The sequence below is a fragment of the Ranitomeya variabilis genome, chromosome 5, assembly GCF_051348905.1.
Source record: "Ranitomeya variabilis isolate aRanVar5 chromosome 5, aRanVar5.hap1, whole genome shotgun sequence".
In the NCBI taxonomy this organism is placed as follows: Eukaryota; Metazoa; Chordata; class Amphibia; order Anura; family Dendrobatidae; genus Ranitomeya; species Ranitomeya variabilis.
Genome location: NC_135236.1, coordinates 344,795,213 through 344,815,770, shown reverse-complemented (window position 1 = coordinate 344,815,770; position 20,558 = coordinate 344,795,213). Strand labels below are relative to the sequence as shown.

The window sequence follows — 20,558 nt, the reverse complement described above, 5'->3', positions numbered from 1 at the left end:
CAGGATTACATTGAAATAACTGAGTACACCATGCTATGTTAACTGTCACTAAACTTGGTGACGTACATAAATCATGAGCCTTGCAACTTCGCTGGGACAATTTATGTTTAGGAAGGCTCTGAAGCGAAGACAAAAAAGGCCATCCACAATATCATACTACATCTCCAAATTCCAGGGATCAAACCAAACAACTGTATGACCAGTTATTACTATGTGCATCAATTTCTTTCACTAGGCAGTTACTAATGAAATTGTTCCTCATGGATTCAAATCCTTTTAATACTTGCTACTCTGGCAGTGGTGACAGATATTTAAAGGGAACCTGTCATGTAAAATAATGCTATTAACTTGCAGGTATGGGTTTCATCTGCAGGTTAATAGCGTTCTGACACCGTGTGGCTCTGACAATGAGAGTCCTACTGCTGGGAAGAAATTAACTTTAATTCACCCGGCAGCGTTTAGCTTCTAGTCACAGGGGTGGCACTGGCACAATTTTATTCACAGCTGCATATAGATAGCGGTGGCTGTAACCGCGCCCCCCTGCACTGACTGATAGCCAGCTTAATGCTGTACTTGCTGTCAGTCAGTGGCAGGGCGCTGTTGCAGCCGCTGCTCTCTATACACAGAGCGGTGACTGAAACTGTGCCAGGGCCATCCTTGTGACTGGAAGTCGAATGTTGCCCGGGGGGAAATAAAGTTAGTTTCCTCCTGGCAGTGTCAGAACACTGTTAACCTGCAGATCAATCCCATATCTGTAGGGTAATATCCCTTTTTATATATGTTCCCTTTAAATAGATCACTCAGATCCAAAAAAGCTGGTGTTGTTACTTGCCATAATCGCTACATAATGGCCTTTTTAAAGTTTGATTCTAGCAAGGAAGTGAGAGAGCGTATACATCCAAGTGTATTCATACGCTAAACTTAATCTCTGCCCACCTAGTCTAATTGACAATCGACAGCTTGTACTAAGCAGTGTAAGATTTCATCAACAACAGCAGAGAAGGGAACACTGAAAAGAACTTGACAGTTAGACTAGGTGGGCAGCTCATTAATACAGAACGATTCATAAAATGTTCGGCTAATATCAGGCAGGAAAACGTTCAAAAAGGTTATATAACAATTGTGACACGTAAGTACACCAGCCCCATCAGGTGGTCTAAGAACAATTTAATTATGTATGCAGTTTGCATTATGAGATTCTATAACAGATCCTCTTTAAGACCCCCAGCTTTGTTCTCTGTGTATATTTTACCTCTACTATAAAGTACTCTCATATGTCAACTATCAGACATGGAATACATCTGCTATCAAACCTCCCCAAAATTCTATATTGCGGACATGAAAAATGTATTAAGAAAATAACTTTCTACTTACATGGATCTGATTTGGAAAATGTATCTCTGTCCAAAAGATTCCTGTTCGAGAAAAAGATCATATGTTCCAGTAATTATTCACAACACTACATAACAGAATATTCTTAAATTAGAAAACATTTGAATACTACCAGCCTTCTAGAGATCAAAATTCAACATATTTGTCATCTTAAAAGGAAACTCAAGTAGATGCATGAAGTTAACAGCACAACCACCGAACCTAGACCATAATCTAACCATTCCTCCTCTAACATGCTTTTTTGAAAATAATAATACCCTGATATTAGAAATCACTGTATGTAGAATGAGCTTTGATAACTACATGTCATATGCCTGACCCAGAACACATCTGTTATAGTTATGCTAGGCTCACAATTATACAGTGCTCTCGTCCGAGCACGTCTGTATTCCATTCACTTGAGTTGAGGCAGACGAGTCATTGTGGACATTGTATGGCCTCCATCCTGGCAGTATCCACCTATATCAAACAAACAAAAATGTGGTTTGCCATGTTTTGTGCATGTTTAGAATAGACGAATACTGCTGGGAAGGAGGGCGTGCAGAATCCACAGTGACTCCATCAGATCCATTTAAATGATAGCTCCAATGGAGTCCCTGTCAGAATTGTTAAGTTCAATGTGACATTGAATCACTATTTAAATTGTCTGCTATATGTGAAGGTGTAGACAGCATGAAAGTGTCAGAATACTAGGCACGCAACTGCTGGATAATATTTACTTTACTGACAATGCAAATAAAGAATAACTAATATTTCTGGCCATTATATGCCTTGTATTTTACATTTTCTCAAGTTTTCTTGAGCTCAGTACAATCTTTCTGTGTCTGACTGCCTACTTTCTCACTCTGCTCCTCAAACATCCTCCACTCTTAATGAACTTGCAGTCTGGTGTGTCTTCAACAAGAAGGAATTGAACAAATATTTTGTTTTTAGTGTGGATGGCAAGTTCAGCAAGCAGAGGGAGAAGTGGATAACAGGTGGAGAAAGATGCAAATTTCTCAGAAAATATGAAAAACAAAGTTTCTTATACTCACTTATACTATTGGTTTATGTTTTATGTATAATTCCCAATTAAAAGTAGAACTCCCATCATAATGTTTATCCTTTTAATATATTGCAATCATTATATTATATTGCACTCTGTACTTACAATTGGTCATTTTGGAATAACTATAATTTTTATTGATTTTTTTTCCCAAAACTCATGCGACGTATCACGTTTTTCCCCTCTGAGCATGCCCAGAAGGATTTTCAATTCCGGGACAAAATATATCTCTCTCTCTCATCCCCGGACATTTGATTCCCTGAAATTTCTTCATTGAAATTGTGGCAACAACACAAACGACGCATCCGTCATTACACTGGATACATCACATATGTTTTTCACTATTTTCATAACGTCCGTCGATACGTCATTTCACTGCACAACGACGCACAGCAGAAGACGGAAGTGTGAAAGAAGCCTAACCCCTTCACGACCTTTGATGTATCCATACGTCCAGGTTGGGAAGGACTTCCCGAATGTGATGTGGTCCCTTAAAATGGTTTACAAATGTTACCACTATCATGAAGTACAATATGTTACAAAACAATCTCAGAATCAATGGGATCTGTTGAAGCGATCCAGAGTTATTACCTCACAAACTGACACTGGTCATAATTGTACAATTTGGCCTGGTTATGAAGGTAAAAACTGGCTTGGGGCGAGGGGGGGTTAGGAGTTAATGGCTACATCCTGCATTCTAAGGAAATTTTAACTATTTAATCATAATGAATGCTACTCAAATACATGTAGTAAGGCTTTTAGTACTATGGGAAGGCAAATTTCACTATTATGGAGAATGTCCATCTATTTCTGTACCACCAATTTAACTGGTTTTATTAAGAGCTAAGGTAAACATAGCGACTTACTAGGCAGGCAAAGACTCACCATTACTTACTCTTCATTGTGGGCCCAAACCCATACTGATTCCTGAATTAAAGGAGACATTAATAGTGCTGCTGTTCTTTTTCAGTATTTTCCTATACAGCAACATTCCAGGCCACTTGCTGTGCAGGAAATTACAACACATCCCCATTCATTTTAAGTCACAGGAACTTCTGAAGGCACTTAATTCTTGTGATTGACAGGGGACCCAGAGATCGTATTCAATTCAATCATAATGTTATAACATATCCAAATGATACATTCTAACAATATGAGATGGGATGGAGAAAAAGTACTTTGATTTTTGGATATTATTGATAAAATGTTGATTACAATATTGACTGTCAATTAGATTTTTTTTTTTTTAAACAGAGAAGCATCAATGTAGCTCCTTCACTGGAAAAAAAAAAAAAAAAAAAAAATATGTGTATATATATATATATATATATATATATATATATATATATATATATACTTATCGATCTTACAGAAAGTGTCAGCCTATAGTATGTGCTTCACTGACCAGTGTGAAACTAGATTACTTCATGATTTTGCCCCACTTAGCCAGAAAATACAATTACCAATGCATGTAATACTCATCGGAACCTTTCACGTACATGCAGTCTGTGTGGACAGCGTGGTATAACGAAGGAGAAGCTGAGAAGAAAGATAGATATATATATATATATATATATATATATATATATATATATATATATATATATATATATTTTGTTGGCAAATATTCAGTATAACTTGTATTTTATTAATAGAAATCCCTTGAGTCTGTATGTATGAGTCCAGTGGGCGGTCCTATTCAGTGATTCACAGGTATCTCTGCAAGCACAGTCACCCAAGATTGTCAATCACTAAATAGAACCACCCACTGGACTTCTATGCATACAGACACCGAGGATATAAATGGACAAAATGAAAGTTTTACTGAATCTTCTCCCACAAAAATGCATATCAATCCGCTCTTTCTGCTCTATAATTTCCTGCCTGCAGTTCAGGTACCATTTTCAACATGACAGGCCCTATAAGACCATTGTTAAGAGGTTTACAAAGTGAACTTGCCATAGGAAAAAGAAACCAGACCTGGATCCCGAGTCAAGACAGATTGACACCCATGTTACCACGTGTGAAAACGCTGACTTTATTCCCATGTTTTTTCTCCGGATGTTTGCACCAAAATATGTAAAAGCAATCTGCCCTGATTATTGTATTTTTGCTGCATTTTTTAGTATGCTTTCCCCTTTTTTGATGAGGAGAAAGAACCAACACAACAGACAACCTGTTGTTGTACGTTATGGGAAAAATTGGTTGAGTGATGCTTTAATAAAGGAGCCAAGTTGTACTGACATATAATAAAGATCACAGAGAATTATATGGACCCATACTGTACCTTCATAAACCTTCCATTTTATATTATATGCATCGCTCATAGAATTATGGGAGTTCCAAGACAGTGACTGTACAGAGGAATGCTCTGCATTACTGAGGTACCATACTGTGAGATACGGACCTAAGTAACATGAATTCTGTAGGTATTCTGTGAGCCACTGTACACACAAAGCAAACAAAGGTTATCTAGCCATTTGGATCTAAACCTTCACCAGTTTATTGGTACACAGTCTGTGCATACGCATTTGTTATTTTGGACGATGGACCTTATGATATTACTAAAATCACTAAGAGCAGGAATGATTCATGTGAAAACAAAAAGCGGACAGCAGCCAAAGCAAACTGTATTCTCTTGGCTTCTTGCCGATGTTCAGCAGAATACAGATTCTTATAGTCTTGTCAGTCTACAAGCCTGGCTCAAAACAACCAATTGATTTCCAGCTTTTATTTTTACAATTTTTTTCTGAAAATAAAGGAAAATTATTGTTCACACTGCACTAGCATTCCTACATTGGACCCTCCGTCTACAATTTCTGTTGCAAAAAGTATTATACAGTGAACTTGAGACTTTTCTGGTATCATGTAATTTTGTAAATGTTTCTAAGACTGCCTTCCCGGCTTAGAAAGCATTCAGTATGCTCTCTTGTTTTGTTCTTTTGTCACATAATAGTTTGTATGAATTGTGACGATGCTGCTTATTTCAGTTACTTCTGTCAGCTTTTGCTGATCACTAATGATGTGGCACTGGAAAATTACTAGTGTGTGAAAGACACATGAAGACTCAAAGAACTTTCCTTTGTGCTTTTATAAAGCTTGCTGTTTTATCCAGAACATCTATTTATGTCCAAAATTAGTCCCATTGTTTCTTAAAATCAAAGAACAGATGCGAGGAATAAACACTAGCTGAGACAAGAAATTGTTTTAATTTCTGAAGTCATAGACAAAAAATACAGAAAGTAATAGTGCTCTAATGCTGAAGTTTAGCCGTAAGAGTTTAAATGCTACATACATACAGTTTTGTGCAAACGTTTTAGGCAGGTGTGAATAAAATGCTACAAGGTACGACATCTTTCAAAAATAGAAATTTTACTAGTTTATTTTTTATCAATTAACAAAATGCAAAATGAATGAACAAAAGAGAAAGCTAAATCAAATCAATATTTGATATGACCACACTTTGCCTTCAACACAGCATCAATTCTTGGTATATTTGCATCAGTTTTTGAAGAAACCCGCTGAGTGGATGCAGGCTTGACAAATCAAGTCTAAATGGGACTACATGAACAGACAGAATGATGATGTTGCATGAACAGATGAGTGGCTTGATTCCATGTCAAATATTTGGTTTATTGACTGTAATTATTCCATGAAGACCAATTCTGGCTAGAATTCTCCCAACAATAGATGATTGTAGCTGTGTTGTACTTGTTGCTGCCAGTTCTGAGTTGATGGAACTTCTGTATATCGTCCAATTTTGAAGGGAAACATGATGTATTTTTCATCTACGGTAGCAAGATTTCCTGGAGGACCACTGCATCTGCAGCCCTCAGCATTGCCCATTGGTGCTTTTTTCAAAAGATCTTGAACGGTATATTTTGAAACCCAAGCCTGCTTTGAAATATTTGCGTGGGTCCCTCCTCTCATTTTAAACCACTATATCTATCCTCATGGGAATCAGAACTCAACTTGTCTTTATCGCCTCGTGAGACTAATCAGATTCTGAGTAATTCACTCGTTTTTTCCAGATGTGTTTTGTTACAGGAAAATGCCTTCAAAATTCTTTCACGCTGGTATAGAACCCCTGAAAGACTCTTCCACTTTGGCCTATCTGATTCCCCTCTCTGCTGGAGATGTTGGAGCTCGGTAGGTTCCTTTTTCCACATCTTCTGGCAGTGCCCAATAATTGCTAATTACTGGGACGAAATATTTAAGTACCTTCGCCAGTTGCGTATAATTAAAAAAAATTTAACTCCCCAAGACGTTCTGTTGTCTCTCCCCATAAACTGCTATAACCCTAAGAAACATGAATTGCTCCCTCTATTGGTGGCCGCAGCAAAGCACCTGATCTCTTTACATTGGCGACAAACATCACCTCCTTCATTGAGTGAATGGATAAAGTCCATTATATACGCAGGTTGGAAGAGTTGTCTAGTTGGGAGTCACGTACACATGACAAATTCCTTACTATATGGCTTCCCTGGATACGCTTTTCGTCTCTGCCCACTTGACTCGATTGCTCCTCTTCCAGTAATCTAATTACTCACGTCTTTTTGGTTGCCCTTAAGCCGCAGTGATTGGATCCAAACTCTTAGTTTAATTCTATTTCATCAGTTTAGCTTACTTTTAACTCTCTATTGCTCACCATGTTTCTAGCCTGTTTTTAGTGCCTTAAATGTTCTAATTATGTCTCAGCCCTGTAAACAGCTCCGGTTTTTGTGTTCCCACTCTCCGGAGCTACTGCTTTTAGATTTTTTGTACATTATTATATACCTTAAGTTGTATTGTTATGTTATACACATTTATTGACTTTTTATCTTTATGGTTTGCTTGCTCATAATGATATAGTTTTAGTATCAGAAGCTAATCATGTGACACCGCAGAGTGCCTCCTGGTCCAACTATACCCCTTTCTGTGATAAGCAACTTCACCCCCCAAGCCTGTTTTTGATCTTCATGACCAGTCCAATTTTTAAAATTCTGACCAGTGTCACTTTATGTGGTAATAACTATGAAATGCTTCAACGGATCCCACAGATTCTGAGAATGTTTTTTTCTTGACATATGATACTTCATAATAGTGGTAACTTTTTTTCAACATGACTTGCATTTATCTGCAATTTTCAAACTTTTAATTTTTATGCCCTTACACCAGAGAGATATGTTATAGAAAATGGTTCATAAATAACATATCCTACACATCTACTTTACATCAGCACAACTTTTGAAGCAGAATTTTTTTTGTTAAGAAGTCAAAAGGGTTAAAAGATAACCAGAGACTGATTTCTAACAAAATTTGCGAAATCATTTTTTTTTTAGGGATCACATCACATTTGAAGTGATTTGGGCCTGGGCTGGGCCTCTCTGACCTTTCCCAGTGCCTGCGCACTGCAGTACTTTACTCTGCCCTCAATAGGGCAGAGAAGTACGCCTGCACAGGAGCGCCAATGCCTGGGAGCCATGAAGAAACAGGAGGGCGCATTGCAAGAAGATGGGGGGCACCGGACCCGTACCTGCGATACCCATCAGACCGAACCGCACAGGACTGCCCCCCTGGGCAAAATCTGCTGACAGATTTCCTTTAACCCTTCAGGTGCTTCACAGGAACTGAAGTGATATGGAAGGAAAAAATGACTTTTTCAAAAAAGTTTTAGTTTAGACTCAAATTGTTTATTTCAAAAAGGTAATGCATCACCCAGAGCGAGGTACTCAGGTCGCCGGGCAGCGTTGGATTCAGGGGTCACAGGGATGACAGCCGTGCCTGGTGCCTGTGCTCCGAGGACAGTGAAATAGGGATTAAAAATAAAAAGATAAAAAGGAAAACAAAAATTAAAAAGAAGAGTTTGTGACGCCAGTTGGTGTGTTCGGCTGTAAGATGGCCGACACTGCAGATGATCCCTGGGGGGTAGGTGATGATGGCAGTTTAGGTGTTTAACCCCCTCCAACCAGGGCTGTGGAATCGGAGTTGTGGAGTCAGAGCCCATTTTGGTGCAGTCGGAGTTGGTATAAAATGGACCGACTCCTAAAATATGTAATAAATTGGGCACAGAAGTTCAATGCAGTTTGTGGGGAATATTTTTTTCATAAGAATTTGGGAAAGTTATGAAATGTCCTATAAATGTCTGTCCTATTCCTGATCTAATGTTTAGACTTTTAGCTGAGATGAATCTGTGCTGCAATTTATGTTCATGATAAGTAGTGAAGCTCCTCCTCTACAGATAAGGTGGAAAAAATAAACACACGGGGAAGGAAAGCCTGCATTCATCTTAGAATTTCTGGAGTGAACAGGAAAGCAGGAATAAAGAAGGTAAGTACTTCCTAAAGCATATCTAAACTTTCAATAAACTGTGCATAAATCAATAGTCCAGTATATACTGTCTCTGTTTGCTTGATGTTTTAGTTTGTTTTTCCTTTTAGCTCATGTTTGGAGAAATTAGCTGCTCTGATGACTTATATACACTATACATAAAATATAAGGGAGAAAAAATGCTTTCTAACATCTCAAATTCAGAAATATAGTAACAGGATCGACGAGGACATATATATTTGTGTGTGTGTTCTGGAATGTGATTCAGCACAAACATGCTCCCTCCCTCCATCCTCCCCTCACATAGACTGTGAAGAAATATGATGTGAAGCATTTAGTGAGCTGTACCCTGAGACAAGCTTGACATTGAAAGTTCAGAGTAAAGCTATTTAAGAACACATTTTATAAACTTTATACTTATCTGTCCTATTGATGTATGCAAAGATTGTTTTATTTCTATCCCAAATTATACAGTGCATGATTCCCTATTCTTGCAAGAATTACAATATGCTTTATTTTTTTTAAAGGACCATATTATTTTGAGAGCGAATTTACATCTATGAAGGAGCATCTGATGAAGGCGATATTATTTCTCAGAACAAATTAATAGACTGCACAAATGCTATTCAGTACGTTTTTGTTTGAAAACTGTTTTTTCCACTTACTGCAGAGTGAATAATACATTGTAAATACGCAAAGTTTTTTTTTGTTCTAAAGTTGTATTCCAATAAATATATTTTATGTTCTATCTAAATAGCTTGATTATTGTATCATAATGAAGATTAAAAGCCTGATGTTACCATTTTACTACAGTAAATTTATCACTTAAACTTAAAATGAGCCATCTTTGAGGGAGTCGGAGTCAGAGTTGGAGTCGGTGTCATGGGAATTGAGGAGTCTGAGTCGCAGTTGGAGTCTGAGGTTTGGCTTACTGACTCCACAGCCCTGCCTCCAAAGCCCTGCCTCCAACTAGGGCTGGCCCCCAGGGATAGTGATGGAAGTAGGTGGTGCAGAGTAATAAGGCAGGAGACTGGGAAAGTCACTTTACTATTTACTGAAGTCCAGATGCAGTTTCAAAGGATGGTATACAGGTATACAGTCTGCTCTCCATGATGGGAATTATCTCTCTATGCTGTGATTCAGTATGAACTCCCTCCTGCTCTAATCCCTTCTGGGACAAAGGTTTCCTGGAGTCTGAAACTTCAAGTACAGCCACGTACTCACTGTGGTTTCTCCCCCGGCAGCCCAGCAGCGTGAATCCTATGTGAAGCACGTGTTTGTTCTTGCACAATGCCTCACTGAATCTCTGTTGCTATGGAGCTCCTGGGAAAAACACTTCACTGCTGGTTATGAAAACCACACAGCATCTCAGCTTACCACCTGACTCTGGAAGCCTGATGCCCTGATCCTTCTCAGCACTGTCCCTGGAGAAAGCACATGTCTATCCTCCATGAACATTCTCCATTTATTTTTTCACACACTGTCTCCTCACAGACTAACTATGCCCCTCCCAGTTATGGTATCTCTACAAAGCTCTAAGCTTCAGACAGAGTAAGAGAGCAGAGTAAATTGTGCGTGCAGTTGTCCCCAGCAGAGAAAGCATAACTCCCATCATTTACAATACACATATAGAATAGTGCATATTTGACCATTTTGTGGCGACACAGACACAGGGCGCTACAGTAACAGAAGAAAATGGACAGCAAAATTTGTTGTGCAATTTCTCCTGAGAATGCTGATACCACATATGTGGAAGAAAAGTACTGTTAGGTGCATGGCAGAGCTCGGAAGGGAAGGAGCACTGTTTGACTTTTTGAACACAAAATTGGATGGAATCGAGAGCGGACACCATGTCCCGTTTGGAAAGCCCCTGAAGTACCTAAATACTAGAAACCCCCACAAGTGACCCATTTTGAAAACTAGACCCCTAAAGGGACTATATGTGTTAAACCCCCAGGTGACTCACAGAAGTTTATAATGTTGAAACGTAAAAATAAAAAAATCCATTTTTTTCCACAAAAATATTCTATTAGCCCCATTTTTTTTATTTTCACAAGAGTAACAGGAGAAAATGGACCCCAAAATTGTTGTGCAATTTCTTCTCAGTACACCATTACCCCAAATGTGGGGGGAAAACTACTATTTGGCTGTACAGCAGGGGTCGGAAGGGAAGGAGCTTCATTTGAATTTTTAAATGCAAAATTGGCTGCAATCATTAGACACCATGTTGCATTTAGAGAGCCCCTAATGTGGCTAAAAAGTGGAAACCCCTCACAAGTGATCCCATTTTGGAAACTAGACCACTCAAGGGATGTATCTAGATGTGTGGTGAGCACCTTAACCCCCATGTGCTTCACAGATGTTTATAATGTTGAGCTGTGAAAATTAAACAAAAACTAATTTGGCCCACAAAAAAATGTTCTCAGAGCCCCATTATTTTATTTTTACAAGGGTAACAGGAGAAACTGCTTGACACAATTTGTTGTGCAATTCCTCCTAACTATTCCAATACCACAGTGAAAATCTCAGAAGGGAAGAAGCACCATATTGGAGTTCAAATTATGCTGGAATGGTTTGAGGTTGCTATGTCACATTGGCAGAGACCCAATGAATTCATCTAGTGGCGCAGTGAGCATGTTGACACATGTGCCTCAAAGAAATGTATACCATTGGTTAGTGAAGAAAGAGTAATTACATTTTTACCGCTAAAATGTTTTAGAGCCACATTTTTAATTTTTATAAGTGCTAAGAGAAAAAATGGACCTCTGAGTTTATTTTGCAATTTCCCGTGAGTACAACAATACCCTACATGTAAACAGGAACTGCTTTTGAGGCTCAATGCAAATCTCAGAAGGGAAGGAGAGCCATAATTTAGTGCAGGTTTGCAGGTGCCATGATGCACTGGGAGAGCCACTGAGGTACCAAAACAGCAAAACCTCCAAAAAGTGACCCCATTTTACTATAACGCCCAATGAATTCATGTAAGGGTGCAGTGATCATATTGACACCACAGATGTGTCTCAGAATTTGATACTATTGGGCAGTGAAGAAAAAATAATTACATTTTTACCACAAAAATGTTATTTTAGCAGCAAATTTTACATTTCCACAAGGGGAAATGAGTAAAAATAGCACTAAAATATTTCAAAGTCTGATAAACGTGGAAATACCCCATATGTGGTTGTACAGTACTGCTTAGCCACATGGCGAGACTTGTGAGGAACGAATCCCTATTTGCCTCCTGGAGTGCAGATTTTCCTAGAATAGTTTGCAGACCCCATATATCAGAGAACCTAATTGCTACAAAAGAATACCCCCTTCAAGTGACTCTATTTTGAAAATTATCCCTCTTTGGGAATTTTACAAGTGTAGTGATTATTTTGACTTCATGGGTGTTTTACAGAAACAAACAGCATGTTGCTGTGTGAAAATTGCAAATCTGCTGCTATTGTAGTACCAGTGGCGGACACTGACAGCTTGGGGCCCCTATGCAAGAAATGCGTCTGGGGCCCCCCCTTTTATGGCGACAAAGCTTATATATATAGGCATCAAAACTATGAATTAACACATGTGGAATTATATACAGTACTTAGCAAAAAAGTGTGAAACAACTGAAATTATGTCTTATATTCTAGGTTCTTCAAAGTAGCCACCTTTTGCTTTGATGACTGCTTTGCACACTCTTGGCATTCTCTTGATGAGCTTCAAGAGGCAGTCACCGGGAATGGTCTTCCAACATTCTTGAAGGAGTTCCCAGAGATGCTTAGCACTTGTTGGCCCTTTTGACTTCTCTCTGCGGTCCAGCTCAACCAAAACCATCTCGATTAGGTTAAGTCTGGTGACTGTGGAGGCCAGGTCCTCTCCTTCTTGGTCAAATAGCCCTTACACAGCCTGGAGGTGTGTTTGGGGTCATTGTCCTTAGGGTTGAGCGACTTTTATTTTTAAAGGATCGGGTCGGGTTTCACGAAACCCGACTTTCTCAAAAGTCGGGTCGAGTGAAATCGGCCGATCCTATAAAAAAGTCGGGGTCGGGGTCGGCCAAAACACGAAACCCAATGCAGTGCAATGGGATACTATGGTTCCCAGGGTCTGAAGGAGAGGAAACTCTTCTTCAGGCCCTGGGATCCATATTAATGTGTAAAATAAAGAATAAAAATAAAAAATATTGATATACTCACCTCTCCGACGCAGCCCGATGTAACCGGCAGCTTCGGTACCTCAGAATGAGCGCTTGAAAGTCCGTAGATGACGTCGCAGCCTGTGATTGGTCGCGGAGCAGTCACGTGACCGCAACGCGACCAATCACAAAGCCGTGACGTCATCTAAGGTCTTTCAAGCGCTTGAAAGTCCTTAGATGACGTCGCGGCTTGTGATTGGTCACGAGCGGTCACATGGACAAGCCGCGACGTCATCTAAGGTCCTTCACGCGCTCATTCTTAGGAAGGAAGGCTGCCGGAAAGAAGCAGGACGCGTCCGAGGGTGAGTATATTCCTATTAGGTATATACTCACCCTCGGACGCACCCTGCTTCTTTCCGGCAGCCTTCCTTCCTAAGAATGAGCGCATGAAGGACCTTAGATGACGTCGCGGCTTGTCCATGTGACCGCTCACGACCAATCACAAGCCGCGACGTCACCGCAGGTCATTCACGTGCTCATTCTTAGGTAGGAAGGCTGCCGGTTAGTACCAGGGCGCGTCCGAGGGTGAGTATATCAATATTTTTTATTTTGATTCTTTATTTAACAGTTAAATATGGATTCCGATACCGATTCCCGATATCGCAAACATATCGGAACTCGGTATCGGAATTCCGATACCAGATTCAGAAGATCGCCGACCTCATGGCCGACCCCACACAGGGGTCGGGTCGGGTTTCATGAAACCCGACTTTGCCAAAACTCGGCGACTTCTGAAAATGGCCGACCCATTTCGCTCAACCCTAATTGTCCTGTTAAAAATAAATGATGGTCCAAATAAATGCAAATAGGATGGAATAGCATGCTGCTGCAAGATGCTGTGGTAGCCATGCTGGTTCAGTATGCCTTCAATTTTGAATAAATCCCCAAGACTGTCACCAGCAAAGCATCCCCACAACATCACACCTCCTCCTCCATGCTTCACAGTGGGAAACAGGCATGTAGAGTCCATGTGTTCACCTTTTCTGCGTCGCACAAAGACACGGTGGTTGGAACCAAAGATCTCAAATTTGGACTCATCAGACCAAAGCACAGATTTCCACTGGTCTAATGTCAATTCCTTGTGTTCTTTAGCAAAAACAAGTCTCTTCTGCTTGTTGCCTGTCCTTAGCAGTGGTTTCCTAGCAGCTATTTTACCATGAAGGCTTGATGCACAAAGTCTCCTCTCAACAGTTGTTGTAGATGTGTCTGCTTTTAAAACTCTGTGTGGCATTGACCTGGTCTCTAATCTGAGCTGCTGTTAACATGCGATTTCTGAGGCTGGTGACTCGAATAAACTTATCCTCAGAAGCAGAGGTGACTCTTGGTCTTCTTTTCCTGGGGCGGTCCTCATGTGAGCCAGTTTCTTTGTAGCAATTGATGGTTTTTGCCACTGCATTTGGGGACACTTTCAAAGTTTTGCCAATTTTTTGGACTGACCGACCTTCATTTCTTAAAGTAATGATGGCCACTCGTTTTTCTTTACTTAGCTGCTTTTTTCTTGCCATAATATAAATTCTAACAGTCTATTCAGAAGGACAATCAGCTGTGTATCCACCAGACTTCTGCACAACACATTGATGGTCCCAACCTCATTTATAAGGCAAGAAATCCCACTTATTAAACCTGACAGGGCACACCTGTGAAGTGAAAACCATTCCTGGTGACTACCTCTTGAAGCTCATCAAGAGAATGCCAAGAGTGTGCAAAGCAGTCATCAAAGCAAAAGGTGGCTACTTTGAAGAACCTAGAATATAAGACATATTTTCAGTTGTTTCACACTTTTTTGTTAAGTATATAAATCCACGTGTTAATTCATAGTTTTGATGCCTTCAGTGTGAATGTACAATTTTCATAGTCATGAAAATACAGAAAAATCTTTAAATGAGAAGGTGTGTCCAAACTTTTGGTCTGTACTGTATTTATGTCTACACACACACACACAATACATACATGTGTATATACAGTATATTACATAGAATGCTTAATTATGTATATTTCCGTCCCTTACAGGAGCAGTATGCAGGAGGGGCAGAATACAGGAGGGTCAGTATACAGGAGGGGCAGTATACAGGAGGTGCAGTGTACAGGAGGTGCAGTGTACAGGAGGGGTAGGGACAGTATACAGAAGGTGTAGTATACAGGACCAGTATACAGGAGGGGAAGCATACAGTAGGAGTATGCAGGAGGGGCAGTATACAGCAGCAGTAAACAGGAGGGGCAGTAAACAGGAGCAGTATACAGGAGCAGTATACAGGAGGGGCAGTATACAGGAGGGGCAGTATACAGGAGAAGTATACAGGAGGGGCAGTATATAGGAGCAGTATACAGGAGGGGCAGTAAACAGGAGAAGTATACAGGAGGGGCAGTATACAGGAGCAGTATACAGGAGGGGCAGTAAACAGGAACAGTATACAGGAGGGGCAGTATACAGGAGGGGCAGTATGCAGGAGCAGTATACAGGAGGGGCAGTATACAGGAGAAGTATACAGGAGGGGCAGTATAAAGGAGCAGTATACAGGAGGGGCAGTAAACAGGATAAGTATACAGGAGGGGCAGTATACAGGAGCAGTATACAGGAGGGGCAGTAAACACGAGCAGTATACAGGAGGGGCAGTATACTGGAGCAGTATACAGATGGGGCAGTAAACAGGAGAAGTATACAGGAGGGACAGTATACAGGAACAGTAAACAAGTGGGGCAGTATACAGGAGCAGTGTACAGGAGGGGCAGTATACAGGAGCAGTATACAGGAGGGGCAGTAAAGAGAAGTATCCAGGAGGGGCAGTATACAGGAGCAGTATAAAGGAGGTGCAGTATACAGGAACAGTATACAGGAGGGGCAGTATACAGGAGAAGTAGACAGGGGCAGTATGCAGGAGAGACAGTATACAGGAGCAGTATACAAGAGGGGCAGTATACAGGAGCAGTATGCAGGAGGGGCAATATACCAGCGCAGTATACAGGAGCAGTATACCGGAGCAGTATAAAGGAGGGGCAGTATACAGGAGGAGCAGTATACAGTACATCATTCCTTCCTCCTCCACCACCCCCATCATTGCCCTTTCCACCACCTTCAGCATTGCTTCTTCCCCACCATTGCACTTTCCACCACCACCATCATTGCCTCCTCTTCCACCAACCCCATCATTGCACTTTCCACCACCACCATTGCCTCCTCTCCATTACCTCTATCATTGCCATACATACACACACGTCACCTCTCTACACATTCCCTGCAGCCACACAGATACAGACAGACACACACACAGGCAGACAGTCACACACACACAGCACCACTCACCTCTCCCCACGTTCCTGGGCAGCCGCAGCATCTTCGTCACCAGCAGCTTTCTCTCTGGCACAGCCGGGTGCTGGATGATGATGTCATCCAGCAGCATTGCTGTATCAGACAGGAAGTGCGGGCAGGAAGCAGGACGGATCTGTGCAGCTCCACTCCGCTGCCATTTTGTAGGCAGCGGAGCTGCAAGGATCGCTCCCTGACCGTTGCACATGAGGGCAATCTGGCCAGGGACCCCTTGGGCTAAATTGCCCCCAGTGTTAGCCCCCTGCAGGGGCCCCCCTCCATCTCCGGGCCCCAATGCAGCGGCACCGGCTGCACATAATAATAACAATAATTTTTTATTTATATAGCGCCAACATATTCCGCAGCACTTTACAATTAAGCATGTACAGACAAATTCAATACAAGTGGTGTGTCCGCCCTTGCGTAGTGCCCATACACTGTAGTGCTTAGTGTGTTGTAGTGCACAGTACGTTATGCCCAGCTCTGGAGTCATGCATCAGTAAATTAAGCGAGCTCTCATCGCTACAGAAATGCCAAACACGTGGATGCTAAATGTGATAAAGTCACACTGTGGGGCTCAGAAGAGAGGGGAGATTTGGATTTGGGAGTGCAGAATATGCTGTGTTCCTTTTAGGGGGTGGGGAGCCATAATGCTTTTCCAGAACCTTTGTACTACCAGTAACGTGGAAGTATCCTATATTTCCATTAACAGACGATGGACCTGAGTGGGGACTTGCTTTTTTGTGGATTGAGTTGACGCTTTTTTGGGAACATTTTAGATAACATTTGGATCACATTTATCCGGCACTCTACACTAGGCACTAATATCAATGTTTCCATTTAAATCTCCCAATGACGTGATTCAGATGAAACGCCCGAGAGATCCATTCACTATAATGAGGCAGCAGAGTTACTCTGAACTCCGTTTGACCTCTGTTTAGCGGTGTCCACCTTTTCAGAAATGCACAAAACTGGTGGATTGCGTTTTTCTGCATGCCTAAAAACGACAGACACAGTCAGATCATAGGCCAGACGGCATCCACAGTGCCTCAATCCTCCTTATTATAGGGGGCTCTATCTGAATCACGTATATCAGAGATTTACATGGAAACCCAATGTAAGCGCTCAGTGTAGAGCGCACGATAAACATGTCCCAAGCCTTAGTGCAATCTTTGGGAGGCAAAATGAACAAATCAACAGTAGGTGAAGAATTGGTTTTATTTATTTATTTACGGCGCTCCTCATGTGGTATAAGACGCTAGACGACTTTATTCTTCGAGTCAGGGCAATTACAGCGATATCAGATTTATATCGGATTTTTATGTTTAGCTGCAGTCACACACTAAACGACGCTTTATAATGCAAAAACAAGTTTTTGCATCCCCATATTTAGAGAACTATAATTTTTCCATATTTCGTCCGACAAAGTCATGTGAGGGCTTGTTTCTTGCAGGACAAGCTGTCGTTTTTATTGGTTTCTACTCTGATTTATGGGAAGCAGAATGAACAAAAAAACAGTAACTCAGGGTTTTTTTTTTTCTTATTTTGCTCCACTTGTGGTAAAATTGAAAAGGCAGCTTTATTCTTTGTGTCAGTATGATTACAGTGATACCACATTTATATAATTCTTTCATGTTTTGGTGCTTTTACACGAAAACTATTTTATAGAAAAAAATATTATTTTTGCATCGCTTTATCCTGAGAGCTATCATTTTTTTATTGTTCCAATCATGGAGCTTTATTGCAGATTGTTTTTTGCAGGACAAGATAACGTTTTCAGCTATACCATTTTTATTTACACTTGTCTTTTTGATTGTCTTTTATTCCACTTTTTGTTCAGCAGTATGATGAAAAAGCTAAAGTTTTTGCCTTTTTTAATGGTGTTCACTGAAGGGGTTAACTAGTAGAACAGTTTTATATGGCAGGTCCTCCCAAAGGCAGCAATACCAAATGTGTACTTTGTTTGTTTTTTTAATCCCTTAATGTCCAATGACGGACACAGATGGGAGGAACCGGATCAAGAAGAGCAACACCCTTCAGACCGGACCGCCCCGCAGGTCAGTATAATAAAAGTTATTTTTCTTCTCTTACAGGTTGGGTTGGGGCAGATATACAGCATTATAGAATGCTATATATCAGCTCTGAAAGGTGATGGCATTATCTTATATCGGCCAAAACTCGTGACAGGTTCCCTTTAAGTACGGTAGTGCATTTTTCACTTATCGGGGGAGTGCTGCTGTTTTTTGATTATATATATTATAACAGACCTTGGACTGGCACCCTTAGACTATGTCTGTGCTGCCTCTAATTATATATTTATATTTTCACACAAACGCTACAGGATTGAAATTTCAGCAGTCATAAAGTCTATGCATGCTTTTTTGTTTTTTAATCAAAGACTTGGTTGCATCAAATAAAGCAAGCTGCTGAAAGTGGTTTATAATAATAAAAGGCACCTTACCAAATCCCCAGGTGCTCCCATTCCTGTGCTCCCATTCCGATGCTCCCGTTCCGGTCTTGCGCCTTGTCTCGCCTGACTCCAACTATGACATTTCGACACACCATGTGAGCTAATTACGGGCTACAGCAGTCACCTCAGTGGTGTTGACTGTTTCAGCCAGTGATTGACTGCAGCAATCACTTGTGGAAAACACAACTTTGTCGCTGGAGCCCAGTAAACAGCAAATGGAGGGGGTGATGGGAAAGTGGGGGGTGCAAGAGATGACTAAGAATGAGTATTATTCCTTTAGTTATTTCAGACCATTGGAAACAATTTGGGAAGAAAAGTTATGTGTTTCAATAACCCTTTTAAAAGGTCGCAATGTATAAGAAATGCTAATGTTATTGGTCTAGCTAAAGAATAAACAGAAGAAGCTATTTCTATTCCTATTTCTATTCTTCTGTCCATGTGCACAGGTGAAGCAGCAGAGGACAGAAGTTGATATGACATTACATATCATTGAATTTAAAGCTGAACATTAGTTCCTCACTTTTCTTAAAATATCTCCACAGTAAAGTAAATGCTGCATCTGAAAAAGTACACACAAATATCACTATAAAACCACATTTGTTAAGGAATTTAGTATTTTAACCTTCAAATAAGAGTATAAATATTACATGACGGCTGAAACAAAGACAGCTATATACCGTAGATAGCCTCCAGCACTAAGCTTGTACCTCCAATGGATCTTGACAGATGAATAGTTTCTAAAAGCCTGGCCACATGGAAGGAACTTATGCAGCTAACAATTTCAGGTTCATGTTTCTGACAAAGGGTTTAATGAGCAGAAAGCTCAACTGTTCCAAATCTGGGCAGAATGTGAAAAAATCTTAGCGAGCAAGTGGTGCTCAGTCAGTTACGCTTAATACATAGATGCGGAAGGAGCAAAATAAAAAATATAACAGTGCACAAAACAGCGCTTCACTTAAAGGGAACCTGTCACCCCCCCAGGCGTTTTTAACTAAAAGAGCCACCTTGTGCAGTGTGAATAAATCAGAAGACACTGCGGGGCTGGGATTCACAGGCAGGGCGTCCGCACAGGCGCAGTCAGCTAGATTGTATATGAGGACAGACGGGCAGCGCTCACTGCGCCTGCCCAAGGCAGGAGAAAAGAGCGCAGGCGCCGGCTCATTTCAAAACAGCGGTGAAGAGGCAGCGCCCGGCGCCAAGAAGATTTGAGCGATGGCTGTGTGGCGTCTGAAGCAGGGGGGAAAGGCATGCCTCCAGGACTGAAGAAAAGGTATTTAGGACAAATTACAAAACTGATTATTTCGGCAGTTACAGCACCCAGAACTAAAAGAGCCACCTTGTCAGAATGCAGCATTACTGCTGCACAAGCTGGCTCTTTTAGTTAAAAACGCCTGGGGGGGGGGGGGGGGGGGGTGACAGGTTCCCTTTAACACTACAGCAAGCAAATGATCAAGTGCTAGTTTACTGAATAAAATGAAAAAAAAAAAACATGGATATTGAATATTGAATACATCATATATATATATATATATATATATACTGCAAAAGTGTGAGAGCGAGTCATATAACAGTTATACCAGCAAACCAAAGCAATTATTTCAAGAATTTATTTTTTTTTACATTTTTTAACCCCTTCACCCCCAAGGGTGGTTTGCACGTTAATGACCGGGCCAATTTTTACAATTCTGACCACTGTCCCTTTATGAGGTTATAACTCTGGAACGCTTCAACGGATCTTGGCGATTCAGACATTGTTTTCTCGTGACATATTGTACTTCATGATAGTGGTAAAATTTCTTCGATATAACTTGCGTTTATTTGTGAAAAAAACGAATATTTGGCGAAAATTTTGAAAATTTCG

At 40.7% G+C, this 20,558-nt stretch overlaps 1 protein-coding gene across 1 annotated transcript in view; it reads right to left on the bottom strand.

Moving 5' to 3' along the window:
* The window catches only part of CPNE8 (copine 8), a 453,180-nt gene that overhangs the window by 317,732 nt on the left and 114,890 nt on the right, over positions 1 to 20,558 (bottom strand). The window contains exon 2 of the mRNA XM_077264830.1: positions 1,375 to 1,415. Coding sequence (XP_077120945.1) covers positions 1,375 to 1,415 — 41 coding nt within the window. The remainder of the gene's footprint in view (positions 1 to 1,374; positions 1,416 to 20,558) is intronic.